General features: G+C 34.8%; 1 protein-coding gene across 3 annotated transcripts; it reads left to right on the forward strand.

Annotated features, from left to right (window-relative positions):
- Window positions 1-893: 893 nt before the first annotated feature.
- Window positions 894-21,914, forward strand: LOC120332524 (E-selectin-like). 3 transcript variants are annotated; one of them, XM_078119307.1, is made up of 26 exons: window positions 894-1,193; window positions 2,183-2,249; window positions 3,397-3,548; window positions 3,777-3,947; window positions 4,555-4,648; window positions 4,802-4,899; window positions 5,461-5,554; window positions 5,774-5,871; window positions 6,939-7,032; window positions 7,250-7,347; window positions 8,650-8,743; window positions 8,949-9,046; window positions 9,493-9,574; window positions 9,843-9,940; window positions 10,325-10,409; window positions 10,750-10,850; window positions 10,935-11,013; window positions 11,386-11,477; window positions 11,579-11,666; window positions 11,860-11,954; window positions 14,068-14,146; window positions 14,714-14,808; window positions 15,862-16,017; window positions 16,861-17,076; window positions 17,344-17,514; window positions 20,509-21,913. In XM_078119307.1, exons 1-26 carry the CDS (start codon window positions 1,058-1,060, stop codon window positions 20,676-20,678), a joined length of 2,901 nt encoding a protein of 966 aa, XP_077975433.1. In that variant the 5' UTR covers window positions 894-1,057; the 3' UTR covers window positions 20,679-21,913. The 3 variants fall into 3 exon arrangements, with proteins under 3 accessions (XP_077975433.1, XP_077975434.1, XP_077975435.1); XM_078119308.1 differs by lacking the exons at window positions 8,650-8,743; window positions 8,949-9,046 and having other exon boundaries at window positions 20,509-21,914; XM_078119309.1 differs by lacking the exons at window positions 6,939-7,032; window positions 7,250-7,347; window positions 8,650-8,743; window positions 8,949-9,046 and having other exon boundaries at window positions 896-1,193.
- Window positions 21,915-23,769: the final 1,855 nt, after the last annotated feature.

The following is a 23,769-nucleotide window of genomic DNA, read 5'->3' on the forward strand; positions in this document are numbered from 1 at the left end:
TTTTTTTTTGAAAAAGTCGTGACGGACGCAAAAATTCATAAAAGAAATTGATGTTTATTAATTTTACAGACGGAAATGAGGATTGAAATTTGGTGATCTAGTAAACTACAATCGTTAGTTGTGTCGGGTTCCCAAAGCACCGGGCACTTTAATATTTTTGCACCGAGGTAAACCCTCCAAGTTTCTGGAATCTGGTACAAGAATGAGGAAAGAATTCGTACCAAAATGGCGCACAACCTGAACATAGTATGTGTACTATGTTGGGGTTATTCAGGTTGTGCGTCATCTTGTTACAAATACTTCCGGAGTGCCGCCAATAAAGGCTCATTTATCAGTGTTAAAGATGTTGTTTTATTAAAACTTGTAAACCATTTGTTTATTTGTAACCATTTGTTTCTGAAAATTGAGTAGAATTTCCCGATTATACTAGTCAAACAAAAAGTAAAAAAAATTGCAACTGCCCCTTGTGAAGTAGGTACCATACTGCGTGTATACCGTTAGCACCACATCGAATTAGTAAAAGCAAGTTTAAATTGAATTCGAATTACGGAAATTATGAACTCCACGTCTTATTAATGACATTTCTCAGAGGTTACATTATCACAAATGTTAGGTCAAATGTGCTCAGGTGGAATTAAAAAAATTGCTCTGATAGAGAATTATTACGGATGTGACCTAGAATAGAAATGGGCTCTTCGTGGCCGCTTCGTCAAATTTCATTCAGAACTGCATACCGTTAAATGTTATGAACAAGAATACAATACAGTATCTAAAAAAGTATCAAATATTTGTAATTACTAGCCGCGTGACTGACTGGTGGACACCTTCGGGCGTTTACAAAACTGTCTATGAGGGAATGTACGTTTTACCTTAATCACTACGCTGATGCTGATAGCAAGCTTGGTTAAAAAAATATGTATAAATTGATTTCTGGTTAGAATTGATTATATCCGAATTTTCAACGCAGCACCAATTAAATAGATACAATCCAGTGCTTTGGACGAGGTTGCTGTGACCTGAGGGCAATGTAAATTGTTGAGGATATTGTCCTTAAAAGATGAATCACTGCATTTGTTCTCACATATTTTACAATTTGCCTTGCTCGTCGGAATATCTCAAAGTCATGAAGGATTGTAAACTTGTTTTTTTTCTGTTCGTTTCTTCAATGAATTTCATTTTGCTTTCTGCACAGGGTAAGTTCATACATATGCATTTACAGCAGGGATGGGCAAGACTGGCGGACATGTGTGTATGAGGTGAAAAGGGGGACAACAATAGGCCTGGTGTCTAAACTATATTTAATCACAATTTCATTACATATCTATCTCGATCGGTAAGTATGTTGATAGATATTCGTCTGTTTGTTGGATGCACGCGATAACTCAAGAACGCGAGGTTGAATTTTCTCCAAATTTTGCATGTGCATTCATCATACGTCGAACCAGGAGCCAATTGATTTTGGATGAATTATGTGGTATAATTAGCGAGTTAATAATTAATTAGTGATGAAGAGATCTAGATTTTAGCAAAGCGGGAGAACGTGTATGACCTAGTCCTAGATTTTGGAAGCGAGAGCGCACATGTGATGAGTGTATGTGCGCCGCTAGATCGATAAGTCGGCCGTCTATGATGGCTATCTCATTGAGTTCTTTATTAGTTAAAACATCAAAATTTGTTTTTAGTTTGCTTTTGGCAATTGTCAAAACAGACTTGAAATTAGTATCGGTCAATTCAGATCTGTGCTTAAATTTCTTAAAATTCATCAGACTGAGGGTTCACAAATGTATGTGGAAATTTATGGCAACATCAGACTAGATTGATTCACCGAACGGACCGGGTTTGGCCCGCGGGCCTTAGTTTGCCTATGCCAGATTTAGAACGTTCGGTACACATTTGGTTTATGATATAAGCATTTTGTCTACTTTGATATTAAACTAGGGCTCAAAGAAGGCAAACTCTTTCGGTGGCCGATGCAGGCAAATATTTGCTTAAAGAGTGATGTAGAATATTTCAGTAGACTTAATTCTATATAAAAAAAAAATAAACAGGAACAGAAGTTTCGAAAAATTGAATCTAACACGAAAAATTTTGACGAAGCCTCTTTAAAATTTGACAAAGCTCTTTTCTAATCTAATTTTCTCCCATGTTTCTTATCTGTTAATTTATATTTTGTTTTCTCCAGGCCCAGTAATTTGCATAGACGCAACGTGGTCACTATATGAAGAAAGTTGCTACAAAATGTTTGATACGTACGTATTGAGGGTATTATTTTGTTTATTTATATTTCTATATCACTTCACCGTAAAAACCTTTGTTAAAGTGCGCGTCGATTATAATACATTAATGGTCATATAAATATATATATATATTTTTCATTCGTCTCATAATCATCGTGTATTTGCTGCATTGTATATGATCAACTATTTGACGTTTTCAGCGTTCACTCAATCTGGCAATTAGTCTGGTAGCTTTTTTATTTGTAAATTCGTTACAAGCCCCTTCACACGATACCTTTGCTATAGCTAAAAATTCAGTCCTTAACATTGCTGAATTGATATAAACTTAAAGCAGTGTGGTCACGGCACAAAAGTCTGTCCAGGTATCGGGCCCATGATAATCTTGCATGCCGCATTTTAAGCCATACCATTCTTTCATCATAAACTCCAAATAAGCTATTTATCGCATATTTACCTATTCGTGGCAGCAATAAGCCGTGGTAATTTGATTTAACTTTATTCAAACTTATTACATTCAGTGGTCAGAATATGTTGTAAGTCGTTTGCTATAGTTATTTTTGCCCCTAGTCAGCTACAGGGGCGAGTCGTGTTAACCGCGTAGATCCACTTTTCTTTATGACATAACGTTATTGCAAACATTGTAGGCTCCGTTTGTGAACTTTTTTCTTTTCAATGTAATGTCAGTACAAAATATGGAACTTTTGTACAAAGTCCCAAAAGCACTAAAATTTCAAATCATTTCCAAACTTAACTAGATGATTACCGTTTTTTTTTTTCTTAAACAAATCTTACATTTTTTGCATCATTGACGGGATCTTTGCACAAAAGATCTCCATAATTTCGTTATTGTCGACCAAAGCACCCTTGCCATATACTAAGTGACACATAAGGAAATTTGTTGTAGGTTGGGAGACAGGTGGAAAAATCACTAAAGTTAAATGCGACTCTCTGAGGATGTGAAAAATTAATCTAAATCTTTGGGAGTTTTGAATATTATTTATTGTGTGGTAGTTAAACAAATATTATATTTGTAAATTTTAAGATTTTCCAAACACAACAGAGCATTTTAACATGATATGTGACAGGTGAATAGATAAGCACTGTTTGCGAAAAATCTGCCATAATTTCAAATTTTTCTATTTTACTTGATTTTCTTCAGTCTTAAGACCTGGCATAACGCCGAAGATCATTGCAAGACCTTTGGTGGACATCTTGTCAGCATCGAGTCAGCAGCAGAAAACACTTTTGTTCATTCGTTATTGACGATTTCGATAAAACTGTATTGGATTGGATTGTCTACAACTGATTCAGGTAACATCATTGAAAAATATGTTGGGCAAGTCGCTTTGTTATATTTACTTTTTAAACGATGGCAAAAAATTATCAATTAATATTCTGGATCAAAATCTCAAGCTGGGATAAAAAGATGGCTTCAGAAAACTTGCCACGCCATAACTTATTTTAATTTATTGAAATATTATGGTGATAGCATATGATGGCATGAACTCCTGGAACTTACTGTTACATCCACTTTCTCAGTTCAGACAACAACAAGTGATTGGAAATGGTCTGACGGAACAGTTTTTTCTTACGCGAACTGGGATAGATTCGAAGATGGGGGATGTGTAGATATAAGAAGAGGTAGCGGAAAAATGATAAGTTATGCGTGCACTTATGAAGATCCATTTCTTTGTGAAGTATCTCACAAAGGTAAAATATTTTAAAAAATTGTTCTCAGATAATATTCGAGTTTTCACCTCGACTATGAAAACTTCCTAATGTAACTATGTAAGAGATACAAAGGAAAACCGATTCCCTAATAAAGTCTCTAATTATTCCATATCAACAGTAACCTAAGTGCAAAAAGGACAAAGCTCAAATATCTATCCACGAAGGACAAAATCACTTACAGCACCGATGGCCTTCCTTATCCAAAAACTCTCGACATCGCTGAACACGAAATTACTAAAACACGATCGCGAAACCGGCACACGGTGATTAATTATTTATTTTAATGACGTCATCAGACAAAAAACCTTGAAAGTGAAAACAATTTTTATGAAGACTACAGAAAATGTTATAATATATCTTCAGAAAATTGCAACCACTGAATATTTCAAAACAATTGCTCCAGCAGAAGAGAGAATAACATAAATAATAAAGAGAAGAATACTAATATCACTTACGATCGTAATGATTATAATTGAACAAAAAGCACAATTCCAAAATATTTGTGATCAAACGTTGCGTTTTCAGTTTTTAGGTCATGAAAGCCACTCCGATCCTCCTGTTGAACCGGCATAATATTTTATTTCAGCTGTAACTTGTCCAGCATTGTCATTCAACGACCCCCAAGTAAATATAATTGATTGTGACAGCAGCATTGATGCCAGTGTTACGACGACGTGTAGGTATGTATTTAAAACAATTTCCATTCAAAAGCTACTACTTACAGAATAACCTTATTGAATAGAAATAAATATAAAACAGTAAACATATAAACATATTTTATACAGTCACGAAATTATTTTTATCGAAGATATAATCATTTTTTGAAAATTTAGATTTGAATGTAACGTAGGATATGGATTACAAGGAGATGAGGAGCGAACTTGTCAGAGTGATGGGAAATGGTCTGGTACAGATGGGCAATGGTGCAAAGGTATGATAATTTTTATATGCAAGTGGATGGTTATCTGCGAAAATTCTGAAATGAACACGAATGTATGTCAATATTATAATAAATCGACTAGAATTAAAAAAATTGAAATTTCAATAATTTGTCTCAAGTATTTTTTTCAGACCTGGTCTAATTCGATTTTTCGCGTTCCATTACATTAATAACAGCGCACGTGTTAGGCGATGTTCGTATTACTATGGGAGAAAGGTTTGTAGGACTTCTCAATTTTGTACCCTTGCTATCCAATGGGCATAGGTTCCTACAAAAAATATATATTGACAAATACTGTGTATCGAATTTATTGGCAAACGCGGATGCAAGTTTATATCATATTACTATTTAAAAAAAATTATATATACATATTATGAAATAATGTAAACTTGTTGTTAGTGTGTTATATACAAAAGAAGACATGTTCTCACTATTTTGACTATCATAACTGGTTGTACCAATAAATGTTTTATTACAGTAGTGCTTTAATTAATTAGAATTTAATTCTGATCCAACTATCCGTGTTCGCTGAATTTAATGAATTCTTTTCAGTGGTGACTTGTACCGCATTGTCTTTTGGAGGCTCCAATGGAAAGATAACTGGTTGCACAACTGACATTGACCCCGAGTATTCGGCAGTATGCAAGTATGTGAATATATAGCCCAATGCTCTTTTAGATTTTCTTCAAATTGAAACGTAGAATCTCATAGATGTATCTTAAAAATGTTGTGTAATATTTAATATTGATACATTTCTCAATCTTCAGTTCCTGTCAATCATTTTGGTATAAATTGAAAACCATATTTCATACGACCATGAAAGTATTTTTTATCGAATATATATAAATCAATTTCGAAAATTTAGATTTGAATGTGACGTAGGGTACGAATTACAAGACGATGAGGAGCGAACATGTCAGGAAGATGGACAATGGTCTGGTACAGATGGGCAATGGTGCAAAGGTGGGATAGTGGAAGGGTGGTTATATGCGAAAGTTCTTAAATGAGTTTGGTAAACACGAATGTTTGTCTATATGATAGTATATCCGCTAACATTAAAAGTATGAACCCAGTACTTGTGTGAAACAGGTTTCTCAACATTTTCCTTGCTTAAATCTAAGTATATACTGCAAACCGAATTTAACATCAGACACATAAACAAATCTTGATAAAATCAACCTAATTTAATTTTTTCGTCATAAGTCATTTTGATTCGGAAATGGTCCGCGACCACATGCGTGGAAGGCTATCGGGTTGTAATTATAATTGACTCTTATTTTTGCCCTCTTAGGTATTTGTCAAATTTTATATTATTGCGTAAGTTTGTTTTTAGGACATCACCGTTAAAAAAATCCCAGAGTTGGCGATACATCTCCAGCGACTACAATTTATTTTAGTATTATAAAATATTTCTTGAACATATTTTGCATCGATTAGCTTATACATCATCATTATAAGCCAGGGAAAAAGTTGAGTTCGACCTATCGGTCGCGATTTTGTTCTGGGGTTGTCGTTATATAAAAATCCCAGTTGACGATCAGCGTTATGTTTGGCATCTCGAAAGTTGTATATTGGATTTATGTAAGGCGTGTCTAATTCGATTTTTTTGCGTTTCATTACATTATTAATACTGCACGGCCCATAACAGCGCACGCACAAGTTAGGCGATGTTTCGTATTCCTTTGGGAGAAACGTTCGAATGACTTCCCAATTTTTTACCCATGCTTTCAAGTGGACACAGGGTTCTCATGAAAAATATATATTGACAAATGCTGTGTATCACATTAATGGTAAACGCGATTGAATGTTTATATCATATAACTATCATTGAAAAAAAATAATATACATATTCTGAAATGAGAAAAACTTGTTATTAGTGTGTTCGATACAAACGAAGACATGTTCTAACTATTTTGACTCCCATAACTGGTTTTACCAATAAATGATTAATTACATTAGTGCTTTAGTTACTAAGAATCCAATTCTGATCCAACTATCCGTGTCCGCTGAATCTCATGAATTCTTTTCAGTGGTGACCTGTACCACCTTGTCTTTTGGAGGCTCCAATGGCAAGATAACTGGTTGCACAATTGACATTGACCCCGAGTATTCGGCAGTATGCAAGTATGTGAACATATAGCCTAATGCTCTTTTAGATTTTCTTCAAATTGAAACGTAGAATCTCATAGATGTATCATAAAAATGTTGTGTAATATTTAATATTGATACATTTCTCAATCTTCAGTTCCTGTCAATCATTTCGGTATAAATTGAAAACCATATCATACGATCACGAAAGTATTTTTTATCGAATATATTTAAATCAATTTCGAAAATTTAGATTTGAATGTGACGTAGGGTACGAATTACAAGGCGATGAGGAGCGAACGTGTCAGGATGACGGGGAATGGTCTGGTACAGATGGGCAATGGTGCAAAGGTATGATAACTTTTAATACTAGTGATGGTTATGCACGAAAGTTCTTAAATGAGTTTCATAAACACGAATGCATGTCTATATGATAGTACATCCACTAACATTAAAAATATGAACCTAGTACTTGTGTGAAACAGGTTTTTCAACATTGTCCTCGCTTAATTAAACCGAAGTACCGCAACTCGAAGATAACATCAGACACATAAACAAATCTTAATAAAATCAACCTAATTTAATTTTCGCGTCTTAAGTCATTTTGATTCGGAAATAGTCCGCGGTCACATACGTGAAAAACTATCGGGTTGTACTTATATTTTATTTTTATTTTGCCCTCTCAATTATTTGTCAAATTCGAGATTATTGCGTAAGATTGTTTTTAAGATATCACCGTTAGAAAAATCCCAGAGTTGGCGATACTTTTCCAGCGAGTACAATTTATTTTAGTATTAGAAAAAATTTCCTGAACATATTTTGCATCGATATACCTCATCATTATAAGCCAGGGAAGAAGGCGAGTTCGGCCAGTCGGTCGCGATTTCGTTCTTGGATTGTCGTTATAATAAGAAATCCCAGTTGGCGACTAGCATTATGTTTGACATCTCGAAAGTTGTATATTGGATTTATGTAAGGCGTGTCATGCTGTATATACGCAGTGGCATACCTACATTTCTGAAATGAGCAAACATGTTGTTAGTTTATTCGATAGAAAAGAAAAAATGCTTTTAATATTTTGACTCCCATACCTGATTGCACGTATGAAATATTTATTAGATTTGTAGCGAAAGTGGATTGTAAAAATGGACTTTAATGCTTTTAGACCCTTTGTATTGAAATAGTATGTGAATTTAAAAAATAAGCCAGCTGCCTATATTCCCTGACTATGATTTATCGCGACAAGTTCTAGCAATGGTTCTTTGTTTTCGACCGTTCTATGTATCGACTAATTCGTGACGTGTTTCCCGCCTCCGCCCGAGAGTTGAGCATTTAGTGTTTTTCATGTTTTGTGTTGCTTAGAGATTGATTTGGATTTTAACCGGTATTAAGATTTAAGTGTATATTACATAGACTCACAGAGTATACATCTGTTTCGATTGAATTCGATCGTTCAACTTGACATTACAATATATTGTGTGCTTATTGACTTCTAAGGAGTTAGTTGAGAGGTTTTACTCCGCTAACGTGTGTATAATAGCGCGGGAGTAAGGACACGCAGATAGGGACATCCATCCCCTATCTCTTTAATTAAGAAGGAAATTATCCTGATCAAACTATTTATGTTTGCTGAATTTAACGAATTGTTTTTAGTGGTGACCTGTTCCGCACTGTCTTTTGGAGACTCCAATGGCAAGATAACTGGTTGTATAACTGACATTGACCTCGAGTTTTCGACAGTATGCAGGTATGTGAAAATATAGCTCAATGCTCGTTTTAGATTTCCTTTCAATTGTATAGTAGTAAACGTCACTAACGACTTCTCGTTCAACAGATATAAATATTCATTATCAAGTTAAAATCTTAAAAATGTTGTATAATATATAATAATGATAATCATTATTGGTATATTCATTGAAAATCTTACCAGGCATGTCTTAAATATTATTTAGATTTGAATGTTACATGGGGTACGAATTACAAGGCGAGGAGGAGCGAACTTGTCAGGAAAATGGATTCTGGTCAGGAACCGGTGGACAATCATGCAAAAGTATGACATATTTTATCCATTATTTAATATAAAAAGTTCTAAAAATCATTTGTTACACTCATTCGTCCGTCTGCATGAATGGCAACAGACAAATAAATTATTCAATATATACCATTTCGGGGTGAATCACAAAATTTAAACATTAGAAACTGTTCACAAGTTCTAAACCGACACTTAGGACAAAGACAATAATTTATTCATCTCAAAAAGAAGTAAATGAACTTATTTACCCGCATTCAATCTCATGCTTATTCAATTTCTTATCGTAAGTTTGCAAACATTGAATTTGGTTTGTTTAATTACACCAGAACAATAGAATTTTTATAATTTAAAGAGGTTTAGTTTCTTGTATAAATAGTTATCACGATTTCTTGGGTATAGTTTTAATTTTTGTGTACATGAAAATTCATTATTTGCATAAAAATGTATTACATTTTTTATTTTAGTTATCTCATGTTCCGAACTTTCATTTGAAGGAACTATCGAATGCGCGCCAGAAAATAGCTTGGACTTCAGAACAGCTTGCTTGTAAGCTTCATATTTCTTTCTGAGTAAACCTTGTTAATCGTATTTCAACCGGGCAAAGAGCGCTTAAGTTTAAATTCCTACAATAGTTGAGACGATTAAAGTAAATATTTTATGACGTTCATTTTCATACTATATATCGCAATATTGCCAAAAGCTATTGAAGTGTTGTTATGCTTTAATTATAGTTCGAGAATATTTTACATTATCTATTGTTAGTGGAATTGAAAATTTTAGCCTACTTGAACTATTGACTTCGAATTTGTTTCAGCTTCACCTGCCCTGTAGGGGAATTTGTTGTATCAGGCAATCAGTTGAGAAATTGTCAAGCTGATGGACAATGGTCTGGAATTGCGCCAGTGTGTGGGAGTAAGTGGCTTATAAATGGTTTGGGGAGGACATCGTGTTTGAAAAAAAATTAGGACATATCAATTACATTTGGAACGAAGTTTCTGTTACTCCATTTTACTGACTTGTTTTATTGTTAGTTTTTGCATTCCATTGAGTTACAGTCGAGGTCATGTTCAAGGCAACTTCTATTTGCATACTTTATGTAAAATGACTTTTTTGGGTATGGTGCACTGTATAGGCATTGTCCAACAAAAAGCTAATGCTTCTTTCAAAACGAATATTTCATTACGTTTGAGTTGCGCCGATACAGAGGCTTGCTCGAGGCGAATATGTAGTAAACGCCTCTTAAAATTTATTCCGTATTAATATTTCATTTCTCCTTACTATGTCCTATTTATTCAGCTATAACGTGTCAGGCGCTAACCTTTCCTGATGGATCCGTTGTTTGCGATCCTCCCGACGCAATTGATTATAATACTAAATGCAGGTAAGATTTTGATATGTTTACACGTTTACACATATTTTCAACCACTATTGCTTTTTAAACATGTTTTTGAATCAGAAACCTCCACGCAATTCTCTTACTCCAACCATAAAAAGATATTATTATTTTTGTTAACTGAATTGTTTCGAAGTCTTCAATATTCAACGATAACCAAATTATTCCACAACCAATAATTCATATATCAAAAATTTTGTTTTCAATTTTATATCAAAGTGCAACCTTCTAGTAAAGTATAAGCTAAAATAAAATATTCGAATAAGTTTGAATATTTATCATTGCAGTCTATGCTCGAATAATTCTATTGTCATTATTATTTTTGTAGTTTTATTTGCCCAAGCGGTTATGAGCCTGACGTGTCAGGATTGACAATGACTTGTGAGTTGGACAAAAATTGGTCTGGGAGTATGCCATCGTCGTGTCTACGTAAGTATCCAATTAAACACAATAACGTTAATTAACCATATTATATTTGTTTGCGTGTAAACTATATTTAAATATTTCTTTTAGCTGTGGACTGCGGACCGTATCCAAATATTGAAAATGGAGATTCCGTTTGTGATGGAACAACGTACCAAAAAACATGCTCGTGAGTTGAATGCTATCTTAGATTTTTTTTCTGGCCCATGAGCTCAGTTAAAGCTATGAATAAAGCAAAATCAATCGGAGCAAAGAAAAGAATTTATTAATTAATATAGAGGGAGTTAATTTATTGAGTCGAGGATTTTAAATCCAATAAAATTATAATTAATATTCCGACGGTAACAGACGACCATTGCAAATCCTATCTCTCATCTGTATTTGCGCCGGTTAAGTTAATGCATAATATGCTCTGAGGCAGAAACGTCAAAACTTTATTCTTCCTAAGTAAGTTACAATGTTACCAGCCGTAGGCATTGTGACAATGCACTAATGCAAGATACACAGGAAATTACCTTTTCAAAAAATCATATTCTTTCAGTGTCACATGTAATTTGGGTTACAAAGAGAAGAATTCTCAATCACAGTGCATGGCCGATGGACAGTGGAGTGATCCTCCTCTCGAATGTTCAAGTAAGTGATTGGATATTTTTAAGTATGTACCCGATGAAAAATCCTATCAAGAAGTGCATTTATATATGAACTGGCTAATTTTCGACATTTTCTTTTTTCAGGGATCCTTTGCCCCGATCGCGATTTCAGCAATCAGCCTGGATCAATAAATTGCAATCCACCAGGTTTCGGTTACCCGAGTACTTGCAGGTATAACATCAAGTTGATTATACATTGATTGTGTTGTGCAATAGATAAAACTTGATTAATTGACCGTGCTGATTATGCAATCAAAAGAAAAATTCATATCAAGTCGAGACGTGATGAGTATGGTGATTAAGACCTTTCTAAAATGCTTCAAATATTATTTTTTATTAAAACGCAATATTTGTGTTGCCTTTAGATTCACGTGTGTTGATGGCTACAGATTGAAGGGAAGAGAAACATTAACATGTCAAGAAGATGGAATGTGGAATGATATTCAACCAACATGTTTGGGTAATAATTAGGCTTACCGTAAATGCTCGTTCTACCGCCCGATCTGGATTAAGAGCCCGTTTGAATAGCCGCCCGTGTGATCAGAACATAAAAATAAATAAGGGCCGTTGCTTGAATACCCACCCGATGTAAAAGCTGATTTTTCAGTGATAGAGAACAATAGGAAATGAGAAGCGCTTTTGTCACAACTCTGTTGAATTTTTAGTTTTTTTTGAAAATTGAAAAAGTCGCCGATAACGCGTACGATCCCTTTTGCTAAAATCGCCGAATGTTTTCGTCGTTGTGACGTGTTATTTAGGCCGTAAACGCCTTTACGCTGACGTTTATTGTCTCCAAATCACAAATTTGTACCACGATAACGATGACAATTATTTTATTTTGTTACTCGCGCGGAATTGACGGAATCGTGCATCCGGTGAGACTTATACGTTCATCGGCGGCGAGATTTTAAAGATAAATTAATGAATAAAGCCACGACCTAAATTGTTTGATTGAAAAGCGGCAATATAAAATACTGAAAATAAAAACGGTGACAAGTGTTGTTGAGGCCCGCGACAGTTAAAAAACTTTTCTAGGCATTGAAAATCGCAAAATTTCGTCTGCCCACGGCACACATTATGTTCGCTCCGCGTTTATCGTCACTAGAATCGAAACACGGTGAATTCTGAGTGGGATTTACCTTGTAATCCATTACTTTTACTAAAATTGCCGTCGAAAATGTTCGTGTTTACATTAAACAAGGTTGAGAACGCGACTTTTGCCGGTTTGTGATGATGCATAAGATAATTAATTTATAAAGTACATTCGAACAAAATTTATTGTATATACTAAAATAAAATTTATCCGTGAGATTTTAAAGCAGAATTAAGAATTTTTTCGGAACGTTTTATCCTTAAAAATAATCGGAGTGGCAGCATTGCGATTGAAAGGAGTCAGTGTTACAAGTACATCTCAAATTTGTTGAATTTGCAAAAAAAGCAAAAATACGCTCCAAAACAATATATAATCGGGCAGTTTACCACACATTTTTATGTCCGCGGAATGCCGTGGTGTTTTAGGGTGGCTCTTGTTTTGTCGACCCAACCACAGTTTAAATTGATGACAATTAAATTCATAAAGCAAGACATTTCAAATATGCCCGTACCGGTCATGAATTACTTTGCACAACAGAAAATTCATTTTTCGTTGAAAAAGTCGGCTATTTCAACAAGTGGTGTTACCGCGGCAACTGTTTGACGTGGATTTCGAGGCGGTGAAGGCGGGTGAATATGTATTTTTGATTTACTGATATAACAACCTACTTTATATGTATTTTCATTGTATGAAGTAAAATTGGACTATACGGATTTTATAACAGATATTAAGATTTTTCTATCGGCTATAACGAGTTCGCAAGATTGCAAAAATAAGTATCAAAATTAAATACATCAGGCAGCTTATCTCATATTTTTATGTCCACAGATCGCAGTGGTATTTTGGAGAAATAACGTTTACTATTTTGACGTAAGAAGTCGCAACCGCTAGTTACGTTGGACACAATTAAATTAATATATAAAGACATTTTAGAATTTCGTAGTTGTCAAGGATTAAATAATTTAAGCAACAGAAAAATCATTATACGCTGAAACGGCGGCTCCTTTAACGAACACGTAATCGCCGTGACTGTTACACACGGTAATCGGAATTTCCGATTTTGATACCCCTCCCTTCTGAAAGTCCTGGCTGCGCGCCTGATTACGTAACACCATGGTTCTCAAACTGGGCGTCGCAAAACTTTTCTTCTTTTGCGGATTTGTACCTGCGGTGCGTGGAAAAAGTCAAAATTTTCGTTATTCTCGTTTAAATCATACTTGAGAACTGAAAATAACAATATATTAATTATTGTAACGATCGAAAATAACAAGCGCCCGTGCTTGAATAAGGGCCGGTTTGAATAAAGGCCCTTTTAGTGAATTTGGTTGAAAAAAGTATGGGCCGGGCTACAAAACGAGCAAATACGGTATGTTAAATATTTTATCGTAAATTTTTTGGATAACTTCGATTTGTGTTTTCGCAATTTGTAAAATCTTATTTAAGTTTTGGTACAACATAACTGATAGAACTTGTTTTTCAGACGTTTATTGTCAAAGATTGTCTTTGGGAGACGGGACTGTCAGTTGTCCAGGTGGATTGGGATATGCCAGTAAATGCACGTGAGTCTTTCGTTAGTTCTTCGTTATTTCTGCATTACATTGAATATTAAACACGAAATGAACCCATGATCGTTTTTTTTCTTCTTCTTTTCGTTACCTTATGAAAAATTGCTTTCAGTATTCACTACTGGACCAATTGCTTTGAAATTGTCAGTGACTAACGATTGTTGTGGTCGCTATTATTTTTGTTCATGCCTAAGTTGCCTATGCTATCTGATATACCATTCAAAATTTTGCTAAATGACACAGTTTTCAAGCCGCCAAGCGTGACGACTGTTTCCGATTTTACGCGTCACTCGAAGAATATTTGACACTAGTACGGTAGGCTACTGTGACCGATTGCATACCTGTACCATTTCGTGTCCATATATTTGAGCGGTCTCTTGTTTTTACATTCCATTGATTACAATAACTGTATTGGTAACAGTCTTTTATATATTTTGTTTACACTTTTGAAACCGCTCAAAAATGAATAAATATATCTTAGTATTTGGATATCCACCTAAAAAAAATTCAAATTTGTTTTATATAAAACATCTCTTAAATGTTTCTATTCATTTTTTTTAGTTTTAAATGCAATTTCCCTATGACACTTTACGGTGAACAAGAAACAACATGCCTCGCTAATGAACAATGGTCAAGTCCAGTTCCAGAATGCAAACGTAAGTGCGACTCAACGGCATGCATAGGGGAGGGGCCATAGAGGCAGCCGCCCCGGGCAGCAGATAATGCTTGGTTTGACGATGTAATTATTAATAAAACAAAAATTCCACTCTTACTTGACCGTTAATTTATTTATTCTCATAAATATCGACATCTATATAATTTGTTCATCTCTCGAATTATTTTTGAAGTTAGGTAAAAAGAGCATCAATATTAAAAGTCGACCTGGGCAGCAGGAAAATTGGTCATGCCGCTGGTATCACATGTGTCTGCGTATTATTTTTTCATGTTGCAACCCAAAATACAATTTCTTCTGATCCGACAAAATGGAAATTATACTTTGTCCGTTTATGCATTGATACCCCTTCAGATAAAGGTACACGAATATATATCCATGACGTGCTAAACTTTTTGCTTCTCAAGGCGAATTTCTGATAATGATGCCCCTCATTCCTAACTGCAAAAACGCCAACAAAGAAAGCGTCACTGACTGCGCCAAATCACGAAATGGTCAGCCTAATACATTGGTGAGATACACTGCAACACATTTCACGGTGAAGATATTTGCACCTCCATGGTTAACGATAGCATTAGCCTGTTTTTTGCACTGCGTTTATCACGATAAACCCGAACTTTACATAAAATTCGTCATATGTCAATTTCTTTTTAAGAGGTATCTTAAAATTAATATTACTGAGATGAAAACGTAAAAATATTAGCCTACCATTACTTCATGTTAAAGGCTAAATTTGACAGCTAAAAACCTAGTTTCACTCTGGCTACACTCCAGTTATCTGAAGCTATCTACCTAAAATATCGTTCAAGATAGAAGCGTAAAACAGCATTTAGAAGCGGACTGGTTAAACTGCCTACTGTAACTCCCTCCTACACCAACAAACGTGCAAAAGACAACGTCAGATACTCCTCTGCAGTTAGTTACCTTGTAACGGCAGAAATTGTAATTGCTGGAATTGTAACAAAATAATTAGCTTTTTGCACATGCTGATGTTTTTACTATTTCAGTTTATTTTAACAAAATTTTTGTTTTTTAGTCTTTGATCCTAAATGTGAAGATGCGATTGCTCCAACAACTTGTGTCGATAATTGTGAAACAAACGTCGACTGTGAAGAATCGGAAGTTTGTTGTCAGAGTTCATGTGGACTGACATGCAATAAAGTTAAAGTCGACAAGAAAAAGCCATTTCTTAGTAAGTGAAGTTTTTCTCAAAATAAGATAAGTAATCTTTGCTGTCATACGACTCATATGGGATTTCCTAATTTTTGTGTCTGAATATTAGTAATTTATTCACATAGTTAATAATTTAAATCTGGGGTCGGCTTTTGTCGCTCGCGGGCCAAAATTAAGGTTTGCAAGTCATTGGCGGGCAGCACGTATTTTTAGAAAGTTGAAAACCGAACGGATGATTATAATAAAAATCAAGCAGTAATACATCTTTCGAATAGAATATGAATTTAATTCCTCATTGCCTCTCAAAAAAATTCATTTGAATATTTTTGACAACATTGAACCCTCTGCACTGAGCATTAACTTGTCTGCGTTTTGTTGCCATTTGTCTAAATATAATTAAATTATAGACTTATTAAACGAGTACTTGTGAATTATATACTTGTTGGGTTATAATATAATTTAGTCTACACGTGTCTCACAATAAATTCTGTTAAGTAAAGAATAGAAAATAGCTGTTTTTTACTATAATTTAGTGAAGCGTCGCGGGCCGGATCCCTTTCTAAATCACCTCAAATCATTTTAAATATAAACAGGCAAGAGCAGGTAAATGTCTTGAATAATATAAATATATACCCGACGAATGGGCATTTATCTCTACAACAAGTCATCAAGCCAAATAACATAACTCTTGAAAACGGAAATCCAAACGAATCATAAGCAATCGCTATTAATGCGGGTATTCTGAATGTGACGTCAACACAAAAGGTTGATGGGTTTTGTGATCACGTGTTTATTTTTCAACGTGAACTTAAACGTGAACTAATATCTTAAACTAATCGTTTACGTTATATTTAATTTTCAGACCTCGATAAAAAAACCGCGCTTCTTCTGATACTTGCCAATTCAAAAAGAAGGCCTCGCCCTCCACCTCCACCTGTATGTCCAGTCTGTAATATCAACGCATGCGTCAGAGCCGTTTGCCCAACGTATCTCAATGCAATCTGCAAAACAAGTTGTAATGGATGTAGAGAACATTTCTTCAATCCATACAATCTCAGATACGACATTGTAAGACAATGTAAGTGTATTTTATTTCCTTCTAATTCAGTCACTCAAGTGTTTCTATCGCGCTGACTTTTCTGCCAAGATGTTACACAACCTGAACCCTAACCTGGTACACATACTTTTTCAAGGTTGTGCGTTATCTTGGTGCACATTATCGGGTGCACCAATATTCTCACCACAAAACTATTATATTGCTAATTTACATTGTGTTTACTCTTGTACATTTTTAATTTTTTTTTTCAAATTTCTGTCCTTTTACACTGCAATTCTAACTATGCAGGTAAATGTCCACCTAATATTCCGCCAAATCCGCATTGCGGTGGATATATGTGCAACGGTGTTAGATGTGCAAACTCTCTACAAGCTCAGTGTCGTGTTTATGGATGTGGACCAATGTGCTATTTGCAATTCTTCGATAGGTTTGGACGTAGAGTACCGTGTAAACAAAAAGGTAATTGATTTTCTGTTAATACCTTACTGCAGTGGTTCCCAACCACCGTGCCGCGAAATGATTTTGGTGCGCCGCGTAGAGCAGTGGTCCCCAAACTTTTTTATATCGCGGCACACTATTTAGCACTTTACATATTCGCAGCAAACCTATCACAAAACATGAACACTTTCTACTCATAAAGAATATTGCTATAAAATAATGATAAACGAAGTATAATTTTATTCATGTAAATACAACTTCCCCTGTACACAACTCTCGTTCCCCAGTAATTTCGTCTATATTAAAACACAAGTTGTTTCCGCTTTAGAAAATCATCATTTCCGAACAAGGTAACGCAGCGATCACGCGCTTGGGTTTTGCTCATCATTCCCCCTTGCACGTTACGCGCCCATTATTATCACAGGTATTCTCACTTCTGAACAACCTAATTATTTTTTGTTGCATTTTAATACGTTTCTACGGTGACAGCACATTTGAACCCACGTACATTTGAACCCACACATTTCCACCCGTATATCCGCGGGTTCAATCTATATACGGGTGATAAAATCCATGGGTTAGAGTTAGTATGGGTTCAAATATCCGTAGTTGCAAATTCCCATAGGTGCAATAGTATGCAGGTGCAATTATCGTGGGTTCAAATTACGGGTTCAAATGTACGTGGGTTCGAATGTAATGGGACCGTTTCTCCCATTGTCAAAATTATCAAATAGTGTTATTGTCGGTACTTGCGTGAGAAAAGGGGAGATTATTTCATTACAACAATTAATTATTATCGCTAAAAACACTACATATGTTTTAAGTTGTTATAATTATATTCCGAGCATAATTTGATAGCATTTACTATTTTCAGACCGCAGAAACTATTCGAAAAAGATGATCGTTTTTGTGTTCGAGATAAGAAACAATATTCTCCCACGCTTTCGTGAAGTAGTGCAGTTTACCACGAAGGTTTAATTAGGTTTCATTGCATTAGTGTTTGAACTACCACGCGTTTTGCCAGATTACTGGCGTGATCACAGATCGCAAGGATGGGCAAAATAAAATATTTTTATCGAATCGAATAATTCGAATATTTTTAACGAATTGTCCAATATCGGGTATTTTTAGTATATACACAACAGGCCTCCATAACGCTAGGCTAGACATTCTAAGGTTGGTAAGCCATTTCCGCCCGTTCAAATTCGGGATTTTATTCCTATTTTTAACTTTTGCACCGGCTTCAATCTTTCTCCCCGCCGTTTGTAAATTAACTGTCCCAATTTTAAGCTAAAGATAATACCATTTCTGACGCCGGAATACGGATATTTATAAAGACCTTAGTTGGCTCTCTTATGAATCAACTTTTCTATTGTTTCTGTTTTATTTTTTATACCCGGTAAAGTCATTGCGTGAATCATGGATGTTATTTTGAGTTTAAATAAAGATTCAATAAATCGACAGTATTGGCAATTCTACTAATCAAATATAACTTCCGCACAATAATTTGTTGCGTAGTCTGATGTTCCTAATTTTACAAAACGATGCGCCATGAAAAACTTAGAATTGAAACAATAACCGAATTCGCCAATCTTCATTAGTAAACTGCACTACTTCACGATAGCGTGGTAGAATTGACGATTATTTCATATCTCGAACCCAAAACGGATTGAATAGTTTATGTGGTCGGAAAAGTCGAAGAAGCGTTTTGGCATATAGTATATGCTATGATCATTGCCATCAATATATGCTCGGTCCATGACGTAAAAATATACATCTACCGGTCATAACAACTTCAAATCAATTTAGTGTTTTTAGCGATAATACTTAATTGTTGTAATGAAATACAGTTTGTTTTCATTCTTCATTTCTCTCGCGTGCCGACAATAACACTATTGAATGACTTTGGCAATGGGAGAAACATACCAAATTGTAACAAAAAAAATTAGGTTGTTAGAACACATGTGGTAACAACAATAGGGGCGTAACGTGGATCGGGGAAGGGCAAGCAAAACCGAAGCGCGTGATCGGTGGTGCGTCAGAAGACAACGTATCACCCGTGCGGACGCGCATTTTTTACAATAATATATATAAATATAGACTAAATTATTTGGGCCGCACCCCCTCCCCTTTGCCTGAGTTTAAGGGTTTCTGAGAGTTAGAGGTAAGTCTCCCTCAAATTCTTCCACAAATTGCGGCCGTAGTGTGAAAGCATCAGGCATAAGAGTCCTACTGACATTCACCATTATTATTCTATAAATGTTACTAAATACAGGGTATGTTGTATTTTCATGAATAAAATTCCCCTTATCTGATCTTATTTGTTTATTATTATTTTATAGCGAATTGGCTTAATGAGTAGAAATGTTTATGATGTTTTGTGATAGGTTTGCCATGATTATTTAAAGTGCTCAATATGGTAGCGCAATATAAAAAAGGTAGGATATCACTGCCATTTGGTTCTGTAAGTGCACCATACGCAGCCCTAGGGCTCCGTGAATGAAACCTATTCGTTTACTTAAAATACTGATTTTGAAACTGTCTAAAAAAGCAATAACGGCAATGATAAAACTTGACGAACAGCCACTACATCAGAGCCATTAAATAAAGTAATTTTGATTTAAACGGGAGCATTAATCAGTAAGTAACAATATGTTTTTTTATTACTTTTATAAATCAATTGCTCTGTACCCTGTTGCTCTGTAAATAATAGTCAACCTTCTCGTAAGCCCCACAAGACCAAAAATTTGAGGACACCTGCCCTACTGCATGAAATTTATGTTTTACACCCAAACTTTACCTTTTTCGTCGATTTATGCCTTATGGTGCTACATGTAAATAGTTGTCTTATGAATAAATAGGATTGTTTTGGCAAAATAAAAAAAATATACTAAAATTGTTTTGAATATGACTGCAAGAATGCGTTCCAAAGTCCTCTAAATTGCACATATAAATTAAATGATCAACTTTAGAAAGCGTGTTTAATCGCATTTTACATGGAGTCTTTTTTTTCAGCAACTTGTCAGCCTGGAATAAACTCAATTGGTCTTTGCCCCAGAGGATGCCTCGGTGCTTCTTGTCCAAAGTATCCTGAAGCTCATTGTAGAGTTCTGTGTCCCGGATGTTCAGCTCAGTTCTACGATCAGAGAACCAATCTGGCAATTGTCGATTGCATTGAGATTTAAAAAGATTCAAAGCGTTTCCGGCAACGTGCATCTAAAATGCATCAAACTTATATCAACCTATGTTTAACTAATAATTAAATAACACCGCAATATGTTAATCTACAATATTAAATAAATAGCAAACAATAGAGCGATTTTCCAATATATTGATACGAAGACCAAAGTGAACAGTGGTGTATCGCCAAAAATTTCTGACTTTCCCGTAGCAAAAAAGTAGCACAAAAAAGTAACAATTCTCACATGAATCAATTTATAATCCGACACTAACTATGGTGCAGATATTCGACCCCTCCCCCCCCTTTTGAAAATCTTGGCTGTGCTCCTGATGGGAGGGTTAGTCAATAAAACTAAAATATATTAGAACGTTTTAATAAAGGGTATAAATATACTATTTTCATAGTGGCATGCTTATTTTTATTAGTCTATGTTCTGTGGCAGTCTAAGCCTTTTACTGACCTATTTACAATAGATTGTCACATTCAATATGCTTGATACATAACACCGCATTTAGTTGAAGTTTTTCTATTTTGCTTTATTGAGAAATATTTTCAGTCGATAAAGGGTAATAAGCGAATAAGCTTTCACTAACTAAATGGAATTAGCAGTTATTAATTTTTTTCTTTACCGACTGTTAAAAAAAATTTGGTACAAAAATTGTATTTGAAGGTTCACGAGTAAAGAAGAATTTAATTACTGAATTTTCCGAAGTTCAATGAAATGAAATTTGTCAATAATGTAAGATCTGACTTGCAGTTCACATTTTAAGGTTTGAATGTAATAAAAATTCTCGTGGAAGTCTTTGTCATGTCTGTTTCAATACTCACACCCGTTGCCAAGGTTGTTCGCTGGACATTCCTACAAATTTTTACATCAAATGACATGAAGGAGATAACCAACCACATTCTAAAGACACTTGATGACAATAAAACTTTTGTGCTGTCGTATTCAATAATTTTTCAATTTTGTGAAGATTGGCTTTGGTGGTACTAAACCAGACTTAGCAAAAGTTAACAACAATCCTATTTTTAAATAATTTTTTTTATTAACTGCTAAAATATTGTCTAGTGTTAGATTATTGTGTGGGATCTGGTTGTTACGTAAGTTTTTCGCCTATGAAAGTAAAGTCATGTATCAAACAGAAGGCAACAATTTGTTTTCAATAAACACGTAACAAAATTCGAGCCAACTAAAATACAAAGTTTCATATATATTGCTAAAAAAAACTGTGTAAGACAAAATATAGTCCAAGTAATCTGCAGAGTTTGAACCAAAATTCTATTTAAAGCAATACACAGAAATTATCTCTGTATCATCCACTTTAATATCATGATGGCCAAACTGGACTGGAGAGGTGGCTTTACATATGAACTCACGTACATTTGAACCTATACATTTGCACCGGTATATCCGCGGGTTCAGCAATTCTCTCGCACATAACTATCCCCGCATGGGATTCGAAACTGCGAACCCACGCAGAGTAATCAGAGCTGTGGTGGCAAGCGTATTCCCAACCTATTCAATTTTGCCATTCCGTGTTACAATGAAAAAGAGCGCTTCTCCATTTATTCTAACTCGTATTTTAATTTTTTATTTGATTGGAGAAGGAGTGAACCTAATGATCTTATCCGTTTTCGTTCATTTAGCTTGAATACATCAAGCGTAGGTGAATAAACTAATATCACCCAACTCATCCGTTAAAAAAACTGTTTATAACAGATTAATATCGATTGGTCGATCGCGACCTTCAACTGAGATGAAAGACGGAAATCGATGATGACCAAACTTGGTATAAATGACTATCATATATAAGCAATGTAGTAAGGAGTGCATACTGATTGCACTTTGTATTGTATATATTTACTGTACCATTTCTTGTTTTCTGGTTAACGAAATAGTAAATCTATCCCTCTCTTTCACTACGAGGCCAAATAGCCGATACTTGCCACTACGTACAAGTACATATTTAAAAAAAAAGCGGAAAACGTTTATTCTATCAGTAATCAGTGATTTATTTTCTTATCATTCTAATAGCACACTTGATATTTAAATTACAATAAATGATGAAAAAGCATTTCAGGGTGAGTGGAGTCGCGCGAAACTAAATTTGGTTATTGAGCAGCGGCACTCATAAGAAAGTTAAAAAGAAAATAATAATGAACAGTCCAACTATATATGTTATTTGAGAAAAAATAAAATAAATACGTCAAGGTATGCTCAGCAGTCGGGCGTTTCAACAAAAACGACTGCGTGCACCAACAATCCATGTAACCATGAGGACAGCTGTGTGAGGCAAAGTCACAATGATATCATTGTGAGGCAACTGAGGTCTGATATAGAACATTGTACGTTCGATTGTGTATTGCGCAGGGTAACAGTCAGACTGTGTTTCATAGCCTACCTGTTGTAAAATATACACACAACGATGATAGTATCAAATACTTTTTTATGGTAGGGGGAGAATTGGACATGAATCAGTTACTGAATTCAAGTGCTTGGGTTTTGGAGTCAAAGATCAACACACTGGAATTGTAAAATCAGAAAGGACATGCACAATGCATAAAAGGTATTCAACAAAATCCAGGTAGGATTAAATGTCGTGTAAAACCGGCCACTTTTTATATAGAACATAGAATAAACAAAGGTAGATTGTTGAAAATCTAATGTTAATTAGACAGAAATGCAACTTGCAAAATGTACATGAATAGGAACAATTTAAAACAAAATATGATTAACATTATATTAATGTTATTAAAGGCACCAGAGACCAAGATCTTAGTAACTTAGAGCAGACTCACATATTACAGATACTGTGTATAGTTAACTATATTACATTACAATGCATATGCCGGCCAAGGTTTTTTTTACATGAAAAAGTATTCTATCATTCACATTATGGGTCAATCTCAGAGACAAATATCTAAAGATTAATTCATAGTAGTTAAGTTAAAGAATGTCATGGCGAGTAAAGACAATAAAAGCTTTGCACTGTAGGTATCTCTGCTTTTAATAGAGGACATCACGACAACTGTCATTAAATAGGAGAATGAGACATATTTCCTGTCGGTGGTTCTTACCCTCGAAATCTGATGCT

The sequence above is a fragment of the Styela clava genome, chromosome 13 (genome assembly GCF_964204865.1).
Source record: "Styela clava chromosome 13, kaStyClav1.hap1.2, whole genome shotgun sequence".
In the NCBI taxonomy this organism is placed as follows: Eukaryota; Metazoa; Chordata; class Ascidiacea; order Stolidobranchia; family Styelidae; genus Styela; species Styela clava.

What these genes read in the sequence shown, in the direction of transcription:
- LOC120332524 (XM_078119307.1), top strand. Translation starts at nt 1,058, where the DNA reads ATGAATCACTGCATTTGTTCTCACATATTTTACAATTTGCCTTGCTCG. An exon ending in GGTTACCCGAGTACTTGCAG is followed by an intron (nt 11,667 to 11,859) that starts GTATAACATCAA and finishes TGTTGCCTTTAG; the next exon opens with ATTCACGTGTGTTGATGGCT. An exon ending in TATTCAACCAACATGTTTGG is followed by an intron (nt 11,955 to 14,067) that starts GTAATAATTAGG and finishes CTTGTTTTTCAG; the next exon opens with ACGTTTATTGTCAAAGATTG.